General features: G+C 39.5%; 1 protein-coding gene across 1 annotated transcript in view; it reads right to left on the bottom strand.

Annotated features, from left to right (window-relative positions):
- The window catches only part of Arp3 (Actin-related protein 3), a 95,604-nt gene that overhangs the window by 59,795 nt on the left and 11,644 nt on the right, over positions 1-24,165 (bottom strand). Inside the window, exon 2 of the mRNA XM_067146735.2 lies at positions 4,342-4,522. Within this exon, the coding sequence (XP_067002836.1) occupies positions 4,342-4,522 (181 nt within the window). The remainder of the gene's footprint in view (positions 1-4,341; positions 4,523-24,165) is intronic.

Genomic DNA, 24,165 nt, shown 5'->3' with positions numbered 1-24,165 from the left:
GTATACTAATCAGCGAGATACCTCGATAGTTATTGCAATCCTTCCTGTTCCCTTGCTTATAGATAGGTGCAATTACTGCTTTTCTCCAATCTGAAGGTACCTTACCAACGCTCCACGCTAATTTTACTACTCTATGAAGCCATTTCATCCCTGCCTTCCCACTATACTTCACCATTTCAGGTCTAATTTCATCTATTCCTGCTGCCTTATGACAATGGAGTTTATTTACCATCCTTTCCACTTCCTCAAGCATAATTTCACCAACATCATATTCCTCCTCCCCATGAGCTCGGCTGTTCACAACACCACCTGGATGATTTCCTTTTACATTGAGAAGATGTTCAAAATATTCCCTCCACCTCTCCAGTGATTCCCTGGGATCTATTATGAGTTCACCTGAATTACTCAAAACACTGTTCATTTCCTTTTTCCCTCCCTTCCTAACATTCTTTATTACTGTCCAGAAAGGTTTCCCTGCTGCTTGACCTAGCCTTTCCAGGTTATTACCAAAATCCTCCCATGACTTCTTTTTGGATTCAACAACTATTTGTTTCGCTCTGTTTCTTTCATTTACATACCAATCCCTGTCTGCCTCGGCCCTTGTTTGGAGCCATTTCTGATAAGCCTTACACACAGTTGTTCCTAGGCATTCCCTTGCTGTTTCTACTACGGCATCCCTGTATGCCACCCATTCACTTTGTATATCCTGAACCTGCTTACTGTCTACTGTTCGAAACTTCTCACTAATCATATCCATGTACTTCTGTCTAATTTCCTCGTCCTGGAGATTTTCTACCCTTATTCTTTTGCAGACAGATTTCACTTTCTCTACCCTAGGCCTAGAGATACTTAGTTCACTACAGATCAGATAGTGGTCTGTATCATCGAAAAATCCCCGGAAAACTAGTACGTTCCTAACAGATTTCCTGAATTTGAAGTCTGTTAAGATATAGTCTATTATGGATCTGGTACCCCTAGCCTCCAATGTGTAGCGGTGAATAGCCTTATGCTTGAAGAATGTATTCGTAACAGCTAAACCCATACTAGCACAGAAGTCCAGCAAACGCTTCCCATTCCCATTAGCTTCCATATCTTCCCCACATTTACCAATCACCCTTTCATATCCTTCAGTTCTATTCCCAACTCTAGCATTGAAATCGCCTATTAGCACTATTCTATCCTTGCTGTTGACCCTGACCACAATGTCACTCAATGCTTCATAAAACTTGTCAACTTCATCCTCATCTGCACCCTCACATGGTGAATACACGGACACAATTCTAGTCCTAATTCCTCCAACTGACAAATCTACCCACATCATTCGCTCATTTACGTGCCTAACAGAAACTATGTTCCGTGCAATGGTATTCCTGATAATGAGCCCTACCCCAGACTCTGCCCTTCCCTTTCTAACAACCGTCAAGTACACTTTATAATCTCCTATCTCTTCCTCATTATCTCCGCTTACCCGAATATCACTTACTCCTAGCACATCCAGATGCATCCTCTTTGCTGACTCAGCCAGTTCTACCTTCTTTCTTCCATAAGACCCATTAATATTGATAGCTCCCCATCGAATTCCATTTCGTTCGCCAAGTTGTTTCCAAGGAGTCCCTTGCCTAATAATAATAATAATAATAATAATAATAATAATAATAATAATAATAATAATGGCTTTATGTCCCACTAACTACTTTTACGGTTTTGGGGATGCTGAGGTGCTAGAATTTAGTCCTGCAAGAGTTCTTTTATGTGCCAGTAAATCTACCAACATGAGGCTAAAGAATTTGATACCACAAGACTGAGCTAGGATCGAACCTGCCAGCGCCTCAACCGTCTGAGCCACTCTGCCCAGCGCTAGATCAAGAGCAGACCTGGGAGCAGGTCCTGGGGTATATGGAGTCAGACCAAGAAGTATAAACATCTCCTAGGAAAGATATGCACATATGAAAATACAATGAGCTTTTGCAAACAAATAAGATTGTTGGATTCTAAGAGAGCCAATCCAAGCTTTACTTCTAAACTTCTGTACACTCGAACCTTGGAGAACACAATGATGTAAATCTACTGCAAAACCCAGATGTCGAGAGGAATGGCCTCAGCTACTGCTTACAGGCATTTTTATGACACCCGCCTGAGCATCAATTTCACAGTTCTTCTCTACTGTAAAATTGTAACACTCTAGCATATCTTAAAATCTACAGCAAATGAAGGTATATTAAACAAATAACAGTCTTCTGTTTTTTCTACTTTAGGGTTTGTCCCACCTAGTTGCAGAGTCCGTTATATTAAGCAAATAGCATTAAATTATATTTACTTTAACAGCATAACCCGCTGCATCGAAGGCCTCGTCTCCAATGTAGATTTTATTTTATTGGGTTACCAGGGATCGTTTACATGCTGACATTGTATGGACCTTTTACTTTGGCAAGTACCTCTGCTGGATTTGTACCCATGACCTGGTGATCTGGCAGCTGGTACTGTACCACTTACCTACAGAGGGAGCTAATCAACGGAAAAGAAAAAGCTGACAAACTTGCCCGACAAGCGTAAGTCAGAGGTGGTCCATGTGCAAACTTCTCTAAAGGTGGAAACAAACTACAGGTATGAAATATGGAAATCTATTTGGTAGGGACAAAAGTCTTCGTATCACCACTTAACAGCGTGGACGGACAAGTTGCCAACGTAACTCCTAGCCATTCCAGTGCAAGGACACCTGTGTTTATGTTTACATTTTCTGTGTTAATAGGTTGGTAGAGGAGCACCATCAGTGCAATCGGAAACATGGGTAATATAACGAAGTAAACTTTACTTCAGGGAAGCAGGTGAAAGGAAACAAATGCATTTATTAAAATCTACAATAGGGTATAATCAAAGTTATTTACAATTCCCTAAATCTGCATCATTTTACTGCACAAGTTTTTTTTGTATAGTACTCTCCATTATTCTCAATGACTTTTTGTCACTTCACACCAAAAGTTGCAGGGTTTTGTTGGGTGAAGTGTTCGATGGTCCTTCTGCAGTCCTTCAACGAAGCAACATGTTCACCATTCAGAAAATTCTCTTCTTTTCAATGCTGTCATCACCCATCATCAGATGTTCAGATGTTTCAGGATTTTTTTTTTTTTTTGCTCGGGGCTTTACGTTGCGCCGACACAGATAGGTCTTATGGCGACGATGGGATAGGAAAGGCCTAGGAGTTGGAAGGAAGCGGCCGTGCCCTTAACTAAAGTACAGCCCCAGCATTTGCCTGGTGTGAAAATGGGAAACCACGGAAAGCCATTTTCAGGGCTGCCGATAGTGGGATTCGAACCTACTATCTCCTGGCGCCTCTACACGCACGGCCAACTCGCCCGGTATGTTTCATGTTCACTGTGCCTTAGTAAGGAGTCACAAATGGACATATCTACCAAATTCCATTTGCTTGAGTTCATGTGGCACCCAAACATCGAATGAAATATGTAACCAAGCCTCTTCAGGCGTTTCCTTGCATTACAGGTCAACACATTCAGCACCCGAGCTATTTCACTCGCTGTCACTCTTGGGTTACTTCCAACCAACTCCTCGAGTCTGTCTTTGTCTATAACAGTGGGTCTTCCGGTACGAGATTTATTGTTTAAGGAATGAATTAAAGATCAAAACCTAGAACACCATTTCTGCCATGTCCGATTGGTTACCGCATCTTCACCACGAACAGCTCAAATATTGCTCCGAGTTTGTGAAGCATTTTTGCCCTTGTGATAATAAAAGAGCATGAGAAGTCTGAAAAGCTAGCAGATGCTAGCGAGGTCACCAGCAGTCAGGTACACACTGAACGGCTGATGTGTGTCATTCTGCGCTGCCTACGAGAATGAATGATGCGGCAACTGCTCTATCGCTGCTGTAGAGTGGGTTGTGGCCTTCCCAGGCCAGTATTACAATGCAAACGCACTTATTTATTAATGGACCATGCAGGAAAACAATGGAAACAATATGTAGTGCAGTAATATTCACAGTAGCACTCCTCACACTCGTGAAGATACATGAATAAAATAGAAATTCTACAGGGCAACTCAATGCACACTACAGTATGTAGAAAGGAGACAGTAACTGCCCAGCCTGCAAGAGGTACAATATATTTTGGAAACATAATCAGGACAGGTGTTTACTCCAAACAGGATAGTGCCTGTAGAATAAAATTGTAACACTCTAGCATATCTTAAAATTTACAGCAAATGAAGGTATATTAAACAAGAAGGTATATTAAACAAATAACAGTCTTCTTCTTCTTCTACTTTAGGGTTTATCCCACCTAGTTGCAGGGTCCGCTATTTTAAGCGAATAGCATTAAATTATATTTACTTTAACAGCATAACCCGTTGCATCGAAGGCCTCGTCTCCAATGTAGAAGTCTAAGTCTTCAACTCCTTTGGTTAATCTGCGTATTGCCTGGTCACCGACTTTGGCCGACTCCTTGATGGCTATTGCTGAAGGAATGATGAACTGAGGCTCTTTGTTGGCAGCAAAACCCAGCTTGGTGTAACTGCAAATAAAGACAATGCTTTTAGAGTGGTGATAAAACACGCTATACAAAACAGAGATGACTAAAATGGAAAAGCAGGAGTGAAAGAATTTGATAATTCCTAAAAACAGTAGCAGAACTTATTAGGAATGAATCTTCCTGAAGAATGAGATGATAATTTTTGTTGCTTAAAGGGGCCTAACAACTAGATCATCGACCCCTAATGGTACCAGGTGAAGCAAACGAAAATTAAAACTTCAAAATGTATCCACTGACCAGAATATGAAACGAATGATGATGAAAATATGATCATGAATCAAAACAATCAGTGGATCCAATTCACAATGCCTTAATTACTGGGATGATGCTTATTATCTAAAGGGGTCCAAAATCCAGGTCACTGCCCCTCACAATGGTACTAATCACTGGTAAAGCAGAACCATGCTTTTCCTCCTATAGTGGTATTAACCACAGGTAACATAGACTCGTGGTGTTTCTCGCATGGTGGTACTAATCACAGGTAATACAGACCCATGGTATGTCACACACAATGGCACCACTCACAAGAAACGTAGACCCAGGGTGCTTCTCACAGAGTGGGACCAATCACGGGTGCCGATATTCCCATGGTATTCGTCACTTAATGGAACTTATCACAGGCCACGTATACTTAGGGCCATTTTCTCCAAATCGAGTTAAACCAGGTATAAATTAAACCCGTTTAAATTTTGTACCTAGTTTAAACATGCGTCCCTTTTCTCCACCAATTTCTGACACTCGTTTAGTTTAAACGACAGCTCGCCCATTTAAACTAATTATGTCAAGTTTGCGCTAGCGTTGGCTGCACTGAAAGAATAGTCGAAGGCATGGTCGATTGGAATTGGTCAATCAGAGCCAAGTAATTCAATGACCAACATTTTTGTATTATATCAGCTGTTTGTGGCGAATTAATGCTATTGTACATAGTGAATAAAGAAGAAATTCAGCAGAATATTAGCTTTACTGATAAACAAAGTGTTTACATTTGTGCGAAGTGTTGTGTGGTATAATTTTACCCATTGTTGTGTACAATTTCTTGGAAATCACTTTTATTTCTTATTTTTCTCTAACATACTTTACCATAAACAAGTACCGTGGGCCTAATACATGTTTTTTGATGTCTGTATTATCTTACTGAACACACAGGAATGTTGAAATGCAGTATAAAAATCCTGGTCTTTTAGCAATATTCCTCTCTTCAGAAAATAAACGTTTATATGAATTTCAAGTTAACAAATTCCAAGCATGCGCGAGATCACTCTCACAAACCTTGGATCCAGCAGACAGACCGCTGAGGATGTATTGTTTGGAGATGTATTACTTGATTCTATACTCGTTTATAAAATAATCTAGTTCATGGTAAGTAGTATGGTATGCATAATACTCTTCTTCCTATAGCATTAATATTTCTATTGCTAGTATAGTGGCAATAAGTTACGATGAAGCATTCTTAACTACAATTTATTTTATTACTAGTTTACTAGCAAGCATGAAACACTATTATTTTTCTGATTCCATATACATTTATTGAGTATAATTTATATTTTCTTAAGAGCAGTTGCCTTAAATATGACAAAACAAATACATTATGTAAGTCATGTAATATTTAATCAGATTCCAAAAATTATGATCACTCAAAAATAAAGCTGTGGTACAGTACTTAAACTCCAGCAATGTAGTTTTCATAATTTCAGTATTTCTCCACTGAGTGGAACTCCTTCAGTTTGGAGCATTACAATTATTCGACATTTTCCAGGTGTAATTGTCAAGAATAGGTTGGAAGAACTTGGTAAGTATCAGATTAGTTATCTGTGTGTGATCACAGTCGGGACATTTAAATATTTTTTCAAACTTCAGTGCTGCAAATGACAAGAATGTTTCTGTGATATTTCCCCTGCAGAGTTTATTTTGTTCTCTGTCTGTTAGGTCATCAGCCCAGAGCACTACTGATGGTAACGCCAAAATGAGGCGTACTAGGCAAGTAAGGTAGTAAATGTATTGTAAATGAAAAGAATTTACTCAGCGAAACGCAAATTTTTTTGAGAAATACCAAAAAGTTCTCTGATCTTCATCCTTACTTAAACATTGTAAAGTGCTGTCACGAGCACAAGATAAGCAGGATGTGATCTGGATTTCAATAGTTTTGCTAATGGACTCTTCCTGACATCAACCACATCAGGGGAGATAATGAGATGAAATGATAGTATGAAGGGGCGTCATGCTGACTGGCTCAGACGGTTGATATATAAGAATAAATTGACAAGGGGGTCCTCCTTTTCAATACAATATATAAAGTAAGTGATACTGCATAAGTCTTGGGGCTAGTTTCAGCCACTTAGTGGCCATCTTCAGCCAAATAAAAATTAAACAAATCATGTGATAACTAAAACATATGTATACCAGACCAAGACACTGTTTTAGGAATAATTATAACATTAAACTATATGCAATAAAAAAAAATTAAGGTTATGGTCTTCTTGTCACAATATGATGTCTTAAAGTTGATTTAGGACCTTAGCCAAAGAAGTAAATCTCTAATGTCTGAGGTGGAACAAACAATGACTTGGTGGAGGAAGCAGGCAGGCCATGTAAACATAGGAGTGGATAGGGAACATGCAGGCAATGTGAAGAAAGGAGTAGATAGGGAGAGGAGGGGAGGAAGCAAGCAAGGGAGGCGAAGAGGGAGGGAGGGGAGAAGGGGTGTCTATGGTGGGGCTGAAGGATGAGGAAAGAAAGACTGTTGCTGAGAGGGGAATTTCAAGAGACTGCAATATTATTGAATTACACTGCATAACAGTCTATAATGATAATGTATGTATGTACATTACTAACCTAATAATAATATTGCATGATATACAGGGCCTTTTTTATGGCTTGCTCCCTGTGTCAGGGGAACACGCACGGAAGGCGATAGCTGGGCGACTCATATGCCGAGAGATATATTGCTCTGAGTGGTGCTGTGAAGCCAGCTAAAAATAAGACCCTGTAGTATTGAAAAAAGGTGGACCATACAACATTAATTTCATAATAAGTATTATTGTCATCACAATTCAATACGGATCAAAACCATGAAGTTTATATCCTAAGATTACGTAGCCAACCAGGCAAAACAGAAAGCCTATTTATATCAAATACAGTGGAGACAATACGCGACACTGAGTGAGATATCGAGGGACAGTTATTGGAGCCCACTCTAGCGGATAGACCTGAACAGTACTGATTCTCTCATAAGAGCACGTGTATTTTTGTGTGAAGTTTTTGGTGTTATTTATGCGTTTTTCAGTGAGCCGACATAATTAAATAGTAGCGTGTGTCATTCCTTGATATCTCCTCTCAACATGAGCTGAGCTGGCTGCAGTAATTACGAAGTAGAGAAAAATGCGCGGTCGTTCTTCAGGTTCCCTCATAACAAGAACATGCAAGTAATATTGTGTTTGCATATATATTCTTCCAGTGACTGAGATTTTTAAAGTACTTCATAATCTTCTGACCTGCTTGACCCGTATTTTAACTGGCATAAAATGTAATACGCATATTTTATTGTATAGTGCAGCAGTTAACCTTCAATACCGATGTGTTGTTGTAGGTGTGATCTGTGGGTTTTGAAATGTCACAGAAGTGATTTGGATAAGGTGTACAAGAAAGAAGGGGCGTTACGCTTATATAAGAATTATAAGATCTGTTCAGATCATTTCCAGGCCAGCGACTTTAAAAATCCTCGACTATACAGCCAAGGGTATGTTACATTTTTACTCTAATTGTACGTAAATATTACTCAAAGCATCACTATCAACAACATTTTCATACTTTTCTTTCTTTAATCCATCTTCTCAGATTAAAGCCGGAATTTTATAGTTTTTCTTTCTGTTAGTAGGCTTCATGTTAAGAGGAAAACTGTCCAGCTTTTAAATGTTAATTCATTGCATCATGTGTGTAAGGAATGTGCCGATATTTTTATTGACAAGTGTCTTAATGTGATCATACAATGTTTTTTAAATGAGAAAAAAGACAAATCCAACCGTAAAAGTTCAGGCAGGAATGCTAAAGTTAAAAAAGTAACGCATAAATGAAAGATCAAGCTATTTCACAGCAGCCCATTTCATATCTTGTTTGTGTGTCTAATTTCAGTCTTTGAATAATAACCTTTTAAATAATTCCTCATTCATTTATCCAGAATTGCTTTAGCAACTTCGAAGTTAATATCTCAATAACACTTTCTTTCTAGACATAATTTATTTATCCACTTCCGTATATACATTTCCATTGATATTTGAATTTAGCGCGATTGTTCAGGTCAAGTCACTAGGAGCGCCACCGCCAAGTTGTCTCCCATTTTAGCAAGGCGAAATCCGTGTCGCGCATTGTCTCTACTGTATTTGTTTATATTTAGGTCTTAAAGTCAAAATAGCCAAATTGGGCAAAGATATTGAATTTCTCAAACAGTGTACCGCTCACAATTTGACACTCAACTTTCTTAAAAGCAAGTTTAAGAATCATCGTTCTTCTTTTCAAATTGCTAAAACCCAAACTAGAACAAATTAGATTTGGCTGAGAGAGATCAAATTTTTGTACAAGAAAAAGTATTTTTTAAATCATAGATTCTACGAGACTCACCTCGAAACTACAAGTTTACTTTTGGATGCCCACTGGAACCTATTTCAAGCCCAAGTTGACAAGAGATTATTTATTGTATTATCAAAGAAATAACAAACCCTAGAGAAAAAGCTGCATACGTTAATGAACTCTAAACTCAACAATAACTATGCTAAAGAAACCAACAAAAACACTACGCCTAACATGCCCAACCAATTTCACTCTCTGATCATAAATTTGTCCAAGGTAACATTGAATGAAAACGAAAAGTTCCATTTTAACCAAGGGCCCTAAACACAATTGGCCTAATTTTAACACACTGAACACAGCCATCACTGCAACAGTAGAAGCACAATTAGCCATTAGCAAATTGCCAGCAGATAAACAAGACAAAGTAAGATTTGAAGTAAAAAGAAAGTTAAACTAAATTCTTAACCCAAAAAAACAATATTAACTCCCGTAATTCACCTCTTACTACTCATGACAACAATAGCTACAAGGATTCAATTCTCATACAAAAGCAAATACACGCTCTCAAAAAAAGAAATCAATGATAATAATGTTATAAAACGAAAGCAGATAAAGGTAACACTACCGTCATAATGGACAAAAGCAAAACAAATCAACTTTTTAAAGATAGCTCATTCTCTACAGTAAAGAAGAACCCTACCCCGAGAATCCAACATCAACTTAAAACAGAACCTCAGGAATGCTTCATATCTATTGACAGATCAAGAAAAAACTAATTAATATGAACCCAGGTTTACCCACCGTCAAAACCCTCTCCAAGATACACAAAAACGGCATCCCCATTCGCCCGATTATTAACTTTAGACAGAGTCCGTTATATAAAACATCACAATTCAAAGATTTTTAAGAAGGAACTATTGTTTTTTGTGGAACAAATCCGTCAAAAACACTAAAGAATTGATCGATAAATTTAAAAAAGTTTAACATTCCATCCAATCATTCTCTCCACTCATTCAATATTGTAAACATGTATCCTAGCATACAAATCTCCAAGGTATACGCCATCATTCAAAACAATTTAAGCAAAAACAGCGGCCTAAGTTTATTAGAAATACAGGTGTTCATGTCTATGCTTAAATTAGTTATAAGCAACAATTATTTCACCTTCAATAATGTTATTTATCAACAAGAAGGATTGGCTATGGGATCACCAGCCTCAGGTATCTTAGCCGAGATTTACTTGGATTTTTTGGAACACACCAAAATTGATTATAATAACTTTGACAACATCCTTTTCTGGGCAAGATATGTAGATGACACCATAGCAATTATGGAAGAGAGCATCACAGATGCTGCTACCACACTCATTAATCTAAATAACATTGACCCACATATATAATTCACACTTGAATCTGAAATTGAACGGAAAATTAATTTTTTAGACTTAACTATTATCAGGCACCCAAATTACTTATGATATAAGATTTTCAGAAAACCCACCCAAACAGTCACTACAATCCGTCAAGATTCTTCACACCTCCAAATTCACAAACGAGCAGCATACAACAGCATTGGTGTACCAAGCATTCAATGTTCCAATGTCTAAAAGAGACCTCAAAAATGAGTTGAACACCATTCATAATATAGCTTAATCTAATGGATACAACAGTTTCTTTATTGAAAAATTAATCAATAAATATCGCCCCTCTGCCACTTTGAAAAAAAGATGAACCAAACAACTCCTCCCTTTTTATATTTACAATCAATGAACAAATTTACAAAGTCACCAACATCTTTAAACAGCACGATGTAAAAGTAGTTATCAAAACCAACAATAGGAATGCACAAGTCTTACATAACGCCACATCCATAAACAAGTTCAATAGTTTTTCAAAATCAGGAGTATACAGGATTATTTGCAACAGTTGTAATTCTTCTTACATCGGACAGACCGGGAGGAATTTTAATATAAGGTACTCGGATCACTTCAATGCCCTGAAGTACAATGAATTTTCAGCTGTAGGACAGCATATGCAGGACTATAATCACAAATTCACATCATAAAACAAGATATGGAAATTCTCAAAATCATCAACAAAGGACCCCTCCTTAACATTACTGAAAGCTGCTTCATACATATAGATCAATATATATATTTTCTTTTCGTCGCACTGACACAGATATGTCTTAAGGTGACGATGACATTTACGGAAATGGAGGCAGCCACAGGAATTAGCCGAAACACCCTGCAGTGGATCGTGCATGGCCACTTACAGGTGGGGAAGGCGTCATCCACGTGGGTGCCTAGACTCTTGTCTGCAGACGAAAAGCAGAGGCGTGTGAACGTGTGTAGAGAACTTTTGCAACGCCATGATCAAGATTCAGCCGACTTCATGGCTAGGCTTGTGACTGGTGATGAAACATGGCTGCCATTGATCAAATGGGATTCACGGTGCTGCCACACCCACCATATTCTCCCGACTTGGCACCAAGTGATTATCACCCGTTCGGCAACATGCAGAATCCTCTGCGTGGTTGCCATTTTGCGGATTTTTCCAAATTGGACACAGCTGTCAAGGCATGGGTACGCAGCACTCCGAAAGAATGGTTTCAGGAAGGCCTGGAGAGACCGACACATTGATGGCAAAAGTGCATACAGTTACAAGGAGATTTTGTTGAGAAGGTGGACGTAACAACCGATGTGTAATGTACTTCATTTGGATAGAAAAAATTAAGTGTAAAACAATATAGTACGCCCTTTGTATATGTATAGTATTTTATATATATAGATGTTCCCCACAATCACCTGGTTTCTCAACACATCCCCTTCCTCAGACATTTTGGAAGCTCCAATGTGCGTACTGCAAAATACATTAGATTTCCTTGATTATTAGCCATTTTATTACAAAAAATTTATGGGACATTTTCAGTATTCAACTGAACCTTTTATCTTTATATAAATGGTAAAACAGTAAACCCCTTATCAATAGAAGATAAGTAAATGCTGTCAAAGATTTTCTTGTAGATCTAATTTTGAACTACAAAAGTTTACCTTAACATCTTATAATAATTTAGGCCGTTTATTCATGTTAAATGTCTTAGGCATCCAATTTCTTTGAATTATAACAAATATTTCTTGCATAGCACATATTCCTTTTGACAGTGATAACACAAGGCTTAATGATTACATAGATAAGATATGTACTATAGCTGCTTTTGATGTGCCACTTATCAGTATTAGTATCATGTCAAGATTTAGACCGTTTCCATGTTCATGTACATTTCACAGTTCTCCAACCTCTAGCCTGGTTTTAGAACCAACTGATAGCAAAATTTGCAGTTATTTACATGGGTAACTTTGCTGCAACTTTCCTTAACAATATTTTTGATACTTGTAACTATGCCATCCATCCCCCATTCCAGCACTCTTGTTGTAGACAAAATGAGAAGTAAGGCACATACCAGCTGATTAGATCAACAAGTCATCCGTATCTGAATCCATAACACTGCTTCTATGAGAGCTCTAACCTCTACATAGTTTACACACTTGTTCCTGTTCTGTGCACTATCTTTAGGCCTTTCTTGAATAGAGAAATAATGATGCACTTTTCAAAATCTGTAGATACTTTCCCACTCTATGTGTGTTTCACGACATCAGTCCCACAATCAATAGCCCTGAAGATGGTACCTGGTCACAGTCCAAGTCTTAGTTGTTTCCTATCCCACTGTTGCTGAACATTTTCTTTTCTGCAATTCCTTATATTTTCCGACCTGCTGTGCCTGCTATAAATCAGACATTTAGCATTTTGTTAAAGCAGGGTTCGCAAAATAACAGTTTCTTTTTCTTCAAAACATCATTAAAACGTGTTTTGTTTTTGTTTTAAAAAGGCTTTTTAAATTCTGAACATGTTATAAACCATGTACCATGTACAGGAGATTCCTTTTTGCAGCATATCCCAGCATGTTACGACACATTGTTGATGATGTAACTTTGAAGAATATTTAACACATTATACTACTCAATTACGTAATTTCTCTTATTAATTTATTTATAAATACTGAAATAGTGCTTGTATCTGAGCTTTAGAACACATGAATCTTCATTGCACCTGTTTTACGCCTCTTCATAAATTTCTGAACTAGATTTATGCTCAAAGCACTGGCCTTGTTGAACAGGTTTTAAGGTTTAATTTTTTTTTCAGAATTCTTTTTCTGAAAGCTTTGATCTGAGAGTTTTTGTCCTTGTGAATATGCTTAAAAAAAATAGTCTTACCATCGGCATTGCTATATGGGAATGATAAAATAAAAAGCATTACGTTACGGGATTCTGTCATATTTAAGAACACCACCGGCTGGTTGCATCTGTCTTGCCAGTGCCCAAACTCCAACGAATTATTTTTTATTTTTTTTGCTAGTTGCTTTATGTCGCACCGACACAGATAGGTCTTATGGCGACAATGGGGCAAGGAAGGGCTAGGAGTGGGAAGGAAGCGGTCGTGGCCTTAATTAAGGTACAGCCCCAGCATTTGCCTGGTGTGAAAATGGGAAACCACGGAAAACCATTTTCAGGGCTGCCGATAGTGGGGTTCGAACCTACTATCTCCCGAATACTGGATACTGGCCACACTTAAGCGACTGCAGCTATCGAGCTCGGTTCCAGCTAATTAAAGAATGAGGAAAAACCTGGGATCTGCCCTCAAAATCGAGAGGCGATCTCTAACTTGTTGGGAAGATATACTTTCCAATAATAAGCTGAAAATAAGTGCCCACGTGTTGTGTATTAACGGCAAGCAGCAGCGAATGGCGTCCAGTTAGCGTGTCAGTGATACATCCATCCTGACGCTGAGTGTTCTACTACTAGCAGTTGCCGGCGATGTCCAGCTGAACCCAGGACCGGAGGTAAATACCAGCCTTAGCATCTTCTACCAGAATGTCTGTAGTCTTAAGAAATCACTCGTGGACTTTAACGTCGCTCTGAGTGACATGCATTACGATGCGTGTGTTTAGCGGAGTCCTGGCTCGACTCTTCAATCGAAAATAGTGAAATACTGCACGACAATTATGTTATTTTCCGCCAAGATAGGCAAAATATTATCACTTGTAAGAACAAGGGAGGTGGGGCTTTAATAGCAGTGAACTCTGCGTACAGTCCAGTGCAACGACCTGACTTAACGGGAAACTGGGAATGTGTTGTGAAAGCCACCCCATCCCCTGGCCGAGCGCTATACATAGTCTGCTGTTACCTGTTCCCGGACGAGGTGAAAGTACGGCTCACAGACTACCGAGAAACCCTGGCTCGAATCAATCACGTAGCAAAACAAAATGACACTATTATCGTGTGCGGAGATTTCAATATAAGCCAGTGAGCCTGGGCCTCAGATGATTCGGGATCTATTAATCCTATTCTCGCCCATGTCAACGAGGAAGCCTGCTTTCTTTTAGAGATCACCAACGAATTTAACCTTTGCCAAGTTTGCGGTTTTCCAACACGAGGAAATAACTTTCTGGACCTTGCTTTCGTGTCTGAAAAAGTCACTAATAATACTCTGTGTGAAGCAACAGAACAGTTAGTACAATCAGATCATTTTGTGCTTGAGCTCAGACTTCATATTTCCCGTGTTCCTCGTTTACCACAGACTACAAAATCACCATTCGTTTGGACAAAAGCAGACTTTCCCCATCTACGAAATATCTTATCCCGTTGTCCGTGGAACTTGCTCGAATCCTGTCCATCTCTTGATGCCGCAGTTGACTTGTTTTATGACTTACTGCACAGCGCTCTTAAGGACGCCGTACCTTCCCGCATAATGAAGACTAGGCGTCTTCCCACTTGGTATGATTCCGAACTTACAGACAAAATGCGGGCAAAGGAAAGAGCAAGGAAACGAGCTGCAAGGTCTTCACTTCCTTCAGATTACATCAAATTTGTGGCGCTAAGAAAGGAATACAAACAAATGCAGCGGAGAAAGTACAGGGATTATGTTGGGTCTGTTGAGGAAGATATTATCAGACATCCACAAAGATTTTAGAAATTTATTAATTGTAAATCAAAATCTAGGCGGCTACCATCTATGATGATTAATGAAGACAAGGAAATTAGCTCATTGAAAGAAATTCTGAATAATTTTGCTGACACTTTCACAACATTCCATCCACTCAGTGTTCCCTGTAATTCTCACACCGAACAATTCGGGGAAATTAATTTATCATCAGTAGTAACTTCGGCATCGGAAGTCTGCAACATCTTGAAGTCGATGGATACGAAGAAGTCTTGTGGTCCAGATCAAATTCCAGGAAATGTGTTACGTGAGTGTGCTGAGGAGCTGGCAACCCCACTAGCTACGATAATCAACTGGTCTCTTCGTACAGGCAATTTCCCGTCCGAATGGAAGAAAGGATATGTTATTCCAGTTTTTAAGAAAGGTGACAGATCTTTATTTGTCAATTACAGACCAGTAGTTCTTCTTTCACTCATTTCCAAAGTAGCGGAAAGAGTCGTATACAAAGCCATGTGCAGTGCAGTCAGTGGTTTAATTAATATTAACCAGCAGGGTTTTGCCCAGAAACGCTCAACTACCACCAATCTTGCTGTGTACTCCCACTTCATATCTAGCGCTCTGGACAATTGCAGGCAGGTTGATGCTGTGTACATGGACTTTTCCAAGTCTTTCGACTCAGTGCAGCATAATGCTCTTCTGACTAAGTTGTCAGCATATGGCATTCATGGAAGCTTGCTTGAGTGATTTAAATGCTATCTTTAAGAAAGGAGGTATTCAGTAAAATACGAAGGTATCATTTCTCGCCCTTATCAGCCTATGTCTGGCGTCCCACAAGGTTCGCTACTGGGACCTTTATGTTTCCTTCTATTTGTTAATGATCTGCCATCACAAATCCATTCGAGCAACTACCTGCTCTATGCCGATGACCTTAAAATCTACAGGGTAATTGAAACGATGAGTGACTGAACTGTTACAGTATGTTATAAATAATATTAGTGATTGGTGCAAAAAGTGGCATTTAACCCTAAATATTTCAAAGTGCAGTGCAATATGTGCAATATCCTTCACGAGAAAAATGCAAGTTAATGTATTCAATTATCGTGTAGTGGATCAAGAAGTGAAGCATGTTAATAAGATTAACGATCTTGGTATTATTTTTAGTAATCAAAATGGTCTATCTTTCAATGAGCATGTGTTAAATATCGTTAACAAGGCATTTAAAACGTTAGGCTTCCTCAAAAGAAATTGCAAGAGTTTTAAATCTGTTGTCCCATTGAAAACCCTGTATTTTTCGCTTATACGATCTAGTCTAGAGTACTGCTCTGAAGTGTGGATCCACTCACAGCAATACTTAGTTAATGCCTTAGAGCGAGTACAGATCAGATTCTCAAAATGGATCAGTAAAAAGTGTTTGGGTAGCAAGCTGTCATCGACAGATTTTGATTTGTTTTGTACAAATATGTGTATTGAGTCGCTTAGGACAAGGCGCAGGTATGTCAACGCACGTTTCATACACAAATGTATCGGTAATTTCCTTGACTGTTCCAACTGACTCCAATTGCTACCAATTCATGTTCCTTCCCGCAATACCCGACAGGCTGTCACCTTTCACTTACCCAGGTGCAGAACGGAATCACACAGGAGCTCTTGGTTTATGCAGGCCCTAAGATCCCTGAACGAAATTAGCGGGATAGTGGATATATTTCACTCGTCAGCTAGTGAAATTCGCAGACATCTTATGGACGCTTCTTAGACAGAGTGTTCCTTGTATCTTGTTCTGCCCCTTTAGTAACTTAAAGTTATACTTCCTTCCTTCGGTCATTTCAAATGTATAAACACTTTTCTGTTTTCATGTCTTTTTTTCCTTCCTAATGTGTTTTGTAAATATGTATATACTATATATTGCTTAGTTATAATTAGTGGTAGTAGTAAGTTCTGTTAATATTGTTATTATTTGAATGTATTATATCATCTGTAATTGGAGATTCAATAACTCTGTTGATGATAAATAAACAAATCAAATTATGTTGATGTTTGATGATGATGATGATAATAATAATAATAATAATAATAATAATAATAATAATAATAATAATAATAATAATAATAATAATAATAATGTTATTCGCTTTACGTCCCACTAACTACTTTTTTCAGTTTTCGGAGATGCAGAGGTGCCAGAATTTTGTCCTGCAGGAGTTCTTTCATGTGCCAATAAATTTACCGACATGAGGCTGACATATTTGATCACCTTCAAATACCACTGGAACGAGCCAGGATCGAACCTTCCAACTTGAGGTCAGGTGGAACAAAGCCATGCCTGCACAATTTCAGAATACTGCATAAGAGATAGAAAAAACTCAAATCACCTCCTTTTTTTCTTCTTTCTTTATTTGTGTCAGAAGTATCAACTTTACTTACAGATATTTAACAAAAAGCAACAAGATATCTACATTCCTACTATACAAATATACAAGTCTATTATACAATCACAGATAGAGCAACAATATTCGAGAGCTAGATGATGCTTGCCCAGTATTGGGCGACGTCAATAGCGTTGGGGGAGGCTGCAATCAAGTCTTTCATAGTGCACATTGAAGGACATAAAACACACTGACATAGATGTTGGATCGTCCGCTGCTCTCCGCAATCACAAAGTGATGAATCACTTGAGAAGCCCCACTTCCGCAAGTTTACTTTGGTTCAGCCGACTTCTATACGGAGTCTGTTAAGGGCCTTCCATACTGTCCACTTCTCCTGGTGTCCACATGGAAGACTTTCCTTCGGCTCTATCCAGTTGGAAAGGTGGTGGATTCTTTCTTTCCACATTGTGACTCTAGCATTCTCTGCTTTCCCCTCAAGGTTAACTGATGTGCAGAGAAAACTTTTCCTAGATTTTAGCCTCTGTGTGGCTGGGTGGTATCCATAGAGAGGATGTGCTTCTGAAGAAGATGCCTGGAGCCTTTCTTTGTTAGCTGCAAATCACCTCCTGAAAGCAATGATAGTACAGCAGGAATATTACCAGTAAGTCCCTCCAAGCCTACCTTCAGCTCAAAGTACTCAAGCCGACAGGTATTCACAACTGAGGAGGAAAACATGGTGATGATGATGATGATGATGATGATTGTTTAAAGGGCCTAATATCTAAGTCATCGGCCCCTAATGGTACGGAATGAGACAAAATGTAATGACAATTTAAAAGTCCAAAATCATCCACTGACCAGAATTCAAAACGTGATGACAAAGAATGAATGGATGAATACGAATTTACTACTCTTTTACGGTTTTTGGAGACGCCGAGGTGCTGGAATTTTGTCCCGCAGGAGTTCTTTTACGTCCCAGTAAATCTACCGACACGAGGCTGACGTATTTGAGCACCTTCAAATACTACCGGACTGAGCGAGGAATGGTATTTGTTATGTTGCGGTACTAAACAAAAGCAGTGTAAACTCGCAGTGTTCCACACATTATGGTACTACTCACAGGTAATGTAATACGCACATGTAACTCAGATCTATGGTGTTTCTCACATTGTGGCGCCACTGTGTGTGTGCGAGGGGCTTTACGTCGCACCGACACAGATAGGTCTTATGGCGACGATGGGATAGGAAAGGCCTAGGAGTTGGAAGGAAGCGGCCGTGGCCTTAATTAAGGTACAGCCCCAACATTTGCCTGGTGTGAAAATGGGAAACCACGGAAAACCATCTTCAGGGCTGCCGATAGTGGGATTCGAACCTACTATCTCCCGGATGCAAGCTCACAGCCGCGCGCCTCTACGCGCACGGCCAACTCGCCCGGTGTGGCGCCACTTACAGGCAACACAAACCTATGGTGTTCCTCCCATAGGTGTACTAATCATAGGCAACGCAGTCCCGCGGTGTCGCTCATATAGTGGTACTAATCACAGGCAACGTAAGCCCGCGGTGTTGCGCATTAATCACGGGTGCTGTAAAACCCATGCTGCTTCACACTATTGCTACTAATCACAAACCTATTATGTACCTAACATAGTGGTATTACTCGCAAGTAAAGGCGACCCACGGTGTTAGCTGCGTAATGATACTAATTACAAGTATTCTCATGGTTGTAATTTGATCATCCCTTGTTCGCCCCTTTAGTCGCCATTTACGACAGGCAGGGATACCGGGGGTGTATTCTTTGTCTGCGTCCCCCACTCACTGGGGGGTGTGTGTGTGTGTGTTTGGTCCACGAGAGTTATTTTATTTCGCTGAAGTCCGCCGACAAGCCAGTCCTTATCTGCCACGTGGGAGTATCACCTCTCCCTCTGCTACGCCAGCGTGGTAGGTTCGTGGAGGTGGAAAACAGGCTGGGGAAGTACCTTATCTAGTTTTCTAGGATTCAAAATGGTTTAACCTATGTACACACAAGGGAATTTGCCTACTCATATGTCGTCCAATTGTCATGTGACATCCCTGTGTCGTGGGAAGCTGGAAATTATAATAAAAATTGTGTGGCTTCTGCAGTTCAGGTATTTTAATTTGATTCCATTGATGTTTCGTTTCTTTATTTTTATTTTATTTATTTATTTATTTTTTTTGCTAGGGGCTTTACGTCGCACCGACACAGATAGGTCTTATGGCGACGATCGTTTCTTTAGCACATGAAGAATTACTCTAAGGTATGTTCAAATACGAGTAAGGGAAGACAGAAAACACTGGAAATGTCAGCTTTAATAAACAATTTCTCAGTAACTTAGAGAAGTGAAGCAGAAGTACAACTTAACAGAAGACTGAAGTCTCGCCTAAAGTTCTAGCACCTGCAGGAATTAAACAAATTGGCCAAATAGTATCATCTGAAAGTGGAGACTCAGTAACATCTGTTGGCATCATAAGGGCTTCGGGAAATTCACTGCCACCTGCGTACATGTTATCAAGGGTGGACTTTAAAGAAGTGTTTTGAAGCAGCAAGCATTAACAAGCAGTCCTGAGCAGTTGAGCGCGTAGATTCAAGCCACTGGTTGAACATGGGCATGGCTCTGCTGCTCACACGCTTACTGCCCAACGCCGCTTCAAGTCAGATCAGCTTGTCCCTTACTGCTCAGCTGTAAGTGTGGTGTCCCAAACTCACCATGTCTTTTGGAACAGAGAAATTGATTTAATCAGTTTTTAAATGCCCTGTACCGTGGGATGTATCTCACAAATATTTGAAAGACAGGAAGGTTACTTGACTGAGTTGTTAATGATATTCACAACAATGTACATCAATAATGTATTTTCTACCTTTATATGAAACTATGCCATCTCTTTCAGTTAATAAAATACTACTTCAAATACCACAGAACTAGTGTTGGTATTTTGTTTACATCAAGGTAACAACAAGCCTCTCCTCTGCCGTGATATTTTTTTGTGTAATTTAGTTCCTTTTTCTGCAACTTGGGTGTCAGTTTATGCAATATCGAATGTTTCTACAGACATTTGCAAGTATTAAAAATCGTTCACTGCAGTTGCACAATTCTTTATACAAGCTATTAACCTCGCCAAGTTCCTCCCCTCGTAAATTAATTTAATGTCTCTGACTGTCAATCAGATCAATCTACATTGGAGAAGCCTTGCAGATCGTGATAGTTGTCTGGCCAATATACCCGCTTGCTCTGCTCCAAGCCTTAGCTGTAGTATTATTGACATACAACCAGCTGGCTCATGATGATTCAGTTTATGGTCTATTTGAAGTCTTTTCTAAGACCAGCTACAAAAAATGGATACGTGAACACTCTCGTGAAACTGTCACTGCCAGTTCATCAGAAGCCCTATAGGATGAAGCATTTAGCCGCAAGAACTTTCTGGCTGGTTTTAAAAATCTTCTGCGATGAAAGCGATTCTTCTGAAAGTCAAAGTTGACTTTTGAAAGGTGCAAACTAAATCAGTGCAAGGCTGACCAGAATTGGTGTTTAAAACACCATACTGCAATGAGAATAACAATTTGTAGGGTAACCTATTAGAACATTCTAGTAAGAATTAGTACAGTGGACTACCAGGCGAGTTGGCCGTGCGGTTAGGAGTGCACGGCCGTGAGCTCGCATCCGGGAGATAGTGGGCTGGAACCCCACTGTCGGCAGCCTGAATGTGGTTTTCCGTGGTTTCCCATTTTCACACCAGGCAAATGCTGGGGCTGTACCTTAATTAATGCCACGGCCGCTTCCTCCCCATTATGAGAAGCGTAGAGCTATATTGGCATTATTTTGATGCAGAAAGCAAGCTAAGGAAATTTTTTTTACGGTGAAACCTTTTGGTATCAATGAATGATTTGGGTTTCAGACAAGAGCACAGTTTAAACAAATGGGTGCAACTGTTGATCGCATCAGATCAGGCCATCCTAGGTATGTATGCAGAGAATAAGTTGTGAATGCTCTTCGTGCAAGGATTCGACGCAATCCTTTGTGTGTAAACAAACAATTTTGTCTCGTGAAATGAATAATCTCCATAAACAATGACATGTATTTTGAAGGATGATTTACGTGTTGGTGGATGTGAAAGATACACATGGCGATTACTAACTAAAAAGTTAAAAGGAGATACGTCAGATTCAGTCCCAGGCTTTGTTAATGATGTATGGGGAGAGTGACATCCTTTTCACAGATGAAAAAATATTCACTGTGGAAGAGTCGTGGAACAAGTAAAACGACTGTGTGTGCGCACGGTCCTCCAAGAAAGCAAGAGAGAAAGTTCCATGTGCGCAGCGCGGACAACACCGTGGTTATGCCATGGTATGGTGGGCAGTTTCCTGGCGGAGAGCATCAGAGGTGCATTTTTATGAAGGTGGAGTAAAGACTTCTGCAGCCGTCTACCAGACAATGTTGGAAAAAGTGATCTATTCAAACCTGTCTGAAGCGATATCATGGAGCTCCTGCACACAAAGCAAAATGATGCAACTGTGGTTGGCAACCAATGTCCTACAGTTCATCGTGCTGCTGCTGTCTGGCCTAGAGGAAGTCCGGACCTCAATCCACTGGATTATTCTCTGTGGGAGAAGCTCGAGCGATAGTACAGTATGTAAAAAACAGCAGCGCAATATTAAGATGTTACAAAAATTAATCACATCAGCTGTCAAAAAAAATTCCAATGGACACGATTCGTGCAGCAACGTCTTCGCCACTGTGTTGCTGCACATGGTGAGTATGTTCATTCTGTAGATTTTTTTTCCTCAGAATATATGTAGCATATATTAATAGGTTTGCATAGTTTTATTTAGATGTTGTATGTACTGAAAGTACTGACAGAACTTATGGCAGTACTGTGTATAGTCCTCCTCTTCTCCCATTCCACCCGGACATAGTGTCTATACAATAAGGAGCAAAAGATTTGATTGCAACATGTCGTCTAGCGAACGCACCCCGAATTATAGATAGCTACAAGGCCCGTATGCATGGGCTCACCTACCTCAAGACTTGGCGATCCGTTGTCTTCTCCTCGATGATCCATCAAATTTCCTAGGTGATTTCCAGCTCTTGAAATGACTCCTGCGTTTCCCAACTAAACTGAAAATGAAAATCCACAGCCTGTTTCCAGTCATTTGACCGGGTCAGGAATGGATGAATGAAGCCTCCATATAGTGGTGAAGATAAAAATTGTGCCAGCTGCTGAAGTCTGTTGCACTCCTCTGTGGCAATGATTTAATGACTGACAGATAAAATGAAATGACATTGGAGATGATGATGATGATGATTGGAGAGTATTGCTGGAAAGAAAGATGACAGGAAAAACCGGAGTACCCGGAGAAAATCTGTCACCCTTCCACTTTGTCCAGCACAAATCTCACATGGAGTGACCGGGAAATGAACCACGGAACCCAGCGACGAGTGGCCAACGCACTGCCGCCTGAGCCACGGAGGCTCAATCATAATAATAATAATAATAATAATAATAATAATAATAATAATAATAATAACAATACACTGAACTAAATACGTGGGAATGTGATATATGAACTAAAAGTCTGGACCAGAACAGAAACAGGAACAGAAAATTAAAATCTGTCCTCATGGGTCCCTCTCCTACAGGCATTTCCATGTAGAATTGTTCTTCAGGCAGACAAATTTGTTAATCATATTCTGACTGAAGCTTATGCTGCTGCTGAATGTATCATTGAAAACAACTGAAAGTTCACTCATTAGATTTTCACCACTAATAACAAAATACACTTCAGGGAAATTTTACTTATGAAATGTAGACTTGACTGGATCAATCATTGTGAAGGAATAGAGTACAGCAGATTTATTCAGTTTTTTTTCAGGTTGAACCGTGTTGTTGTTTTCTGTACATTATGTACAGTTTGCCGACATTGCAGTATTCTTTGTCAAGGCGACTAAAATACCCGTACTCAAACCTAGGTAATCAGTCTCCCATGCAGCAATCACACTACAAAGAGTGATTCCTGACCTTGGGCTATATATCCTAGCCTTTCTGGCTGACATAAGCCCCCTGGCTGTCTTGTGAAAATTCTAGAAGGTATGTGTCACAGACGGGTAGAGGGGCTTGCCCGCACCGTTATGTAATAGGTGGTTCGACCTGCGTGTTTATGTTGTGGTCTGTATGTCTTAATCTATGTATGATAGGCATCCAAGAATTACTGATTTTTATCCTTCTTCTAAATTAATACGGTTAGGATGTTTCTAGATTTTGATAGCCTCGCAGATTTTCCTTTCCAGATTCCAAGGGATAGCTGCTAGGATCTTGGTCTTGTCAAATGATATTCCGTGTCTTGTTTTGTGGGAATGCTTGGCTACCGCTGAAATATCTGTGTTTTGATTCTTGGTGTGACGCATATGTTCTTTTAAGCAACAGCAACAATGAGCTTTGTAATCTACTACCAGACGTTATGGCTGATGCCGTCTCAAATGAGACGAAACATGTTCCAGGATATGTTTAATATGTTTTTATATTAAATAGTTTTCACTTGTAAAGCGAGGTGTATTGATTGGGTGGACCATTAAACCTAACATAGTTTCTTATTTCAGATCTTTTTCGAACTATTCGTTTGCAACTCAAAATTTTGTCCACTCTCTTTGTGCGTCCAAACCATTTTAACTCTGATATGGACATATTT

Source organism: Anabrus simplex, chromosome 5 (assembly GCF_040414725.1).
Source record: "Anabrus simplex isolate iqAnaSimp1 chromosome 5, ASM4041472v1, whole genome shotgun sequence".
Lineage (NCBI taxonomy): Eukaryota > Metazoa > Arthropoda > Insecta > Orthoptera > Tettigoniidae > Anabrus > Anabrus simplex.
Note: the sequence above shows the minus strand (reverse complement) of the source record. Positions and strands in the feature narration are given on the sequence as shown.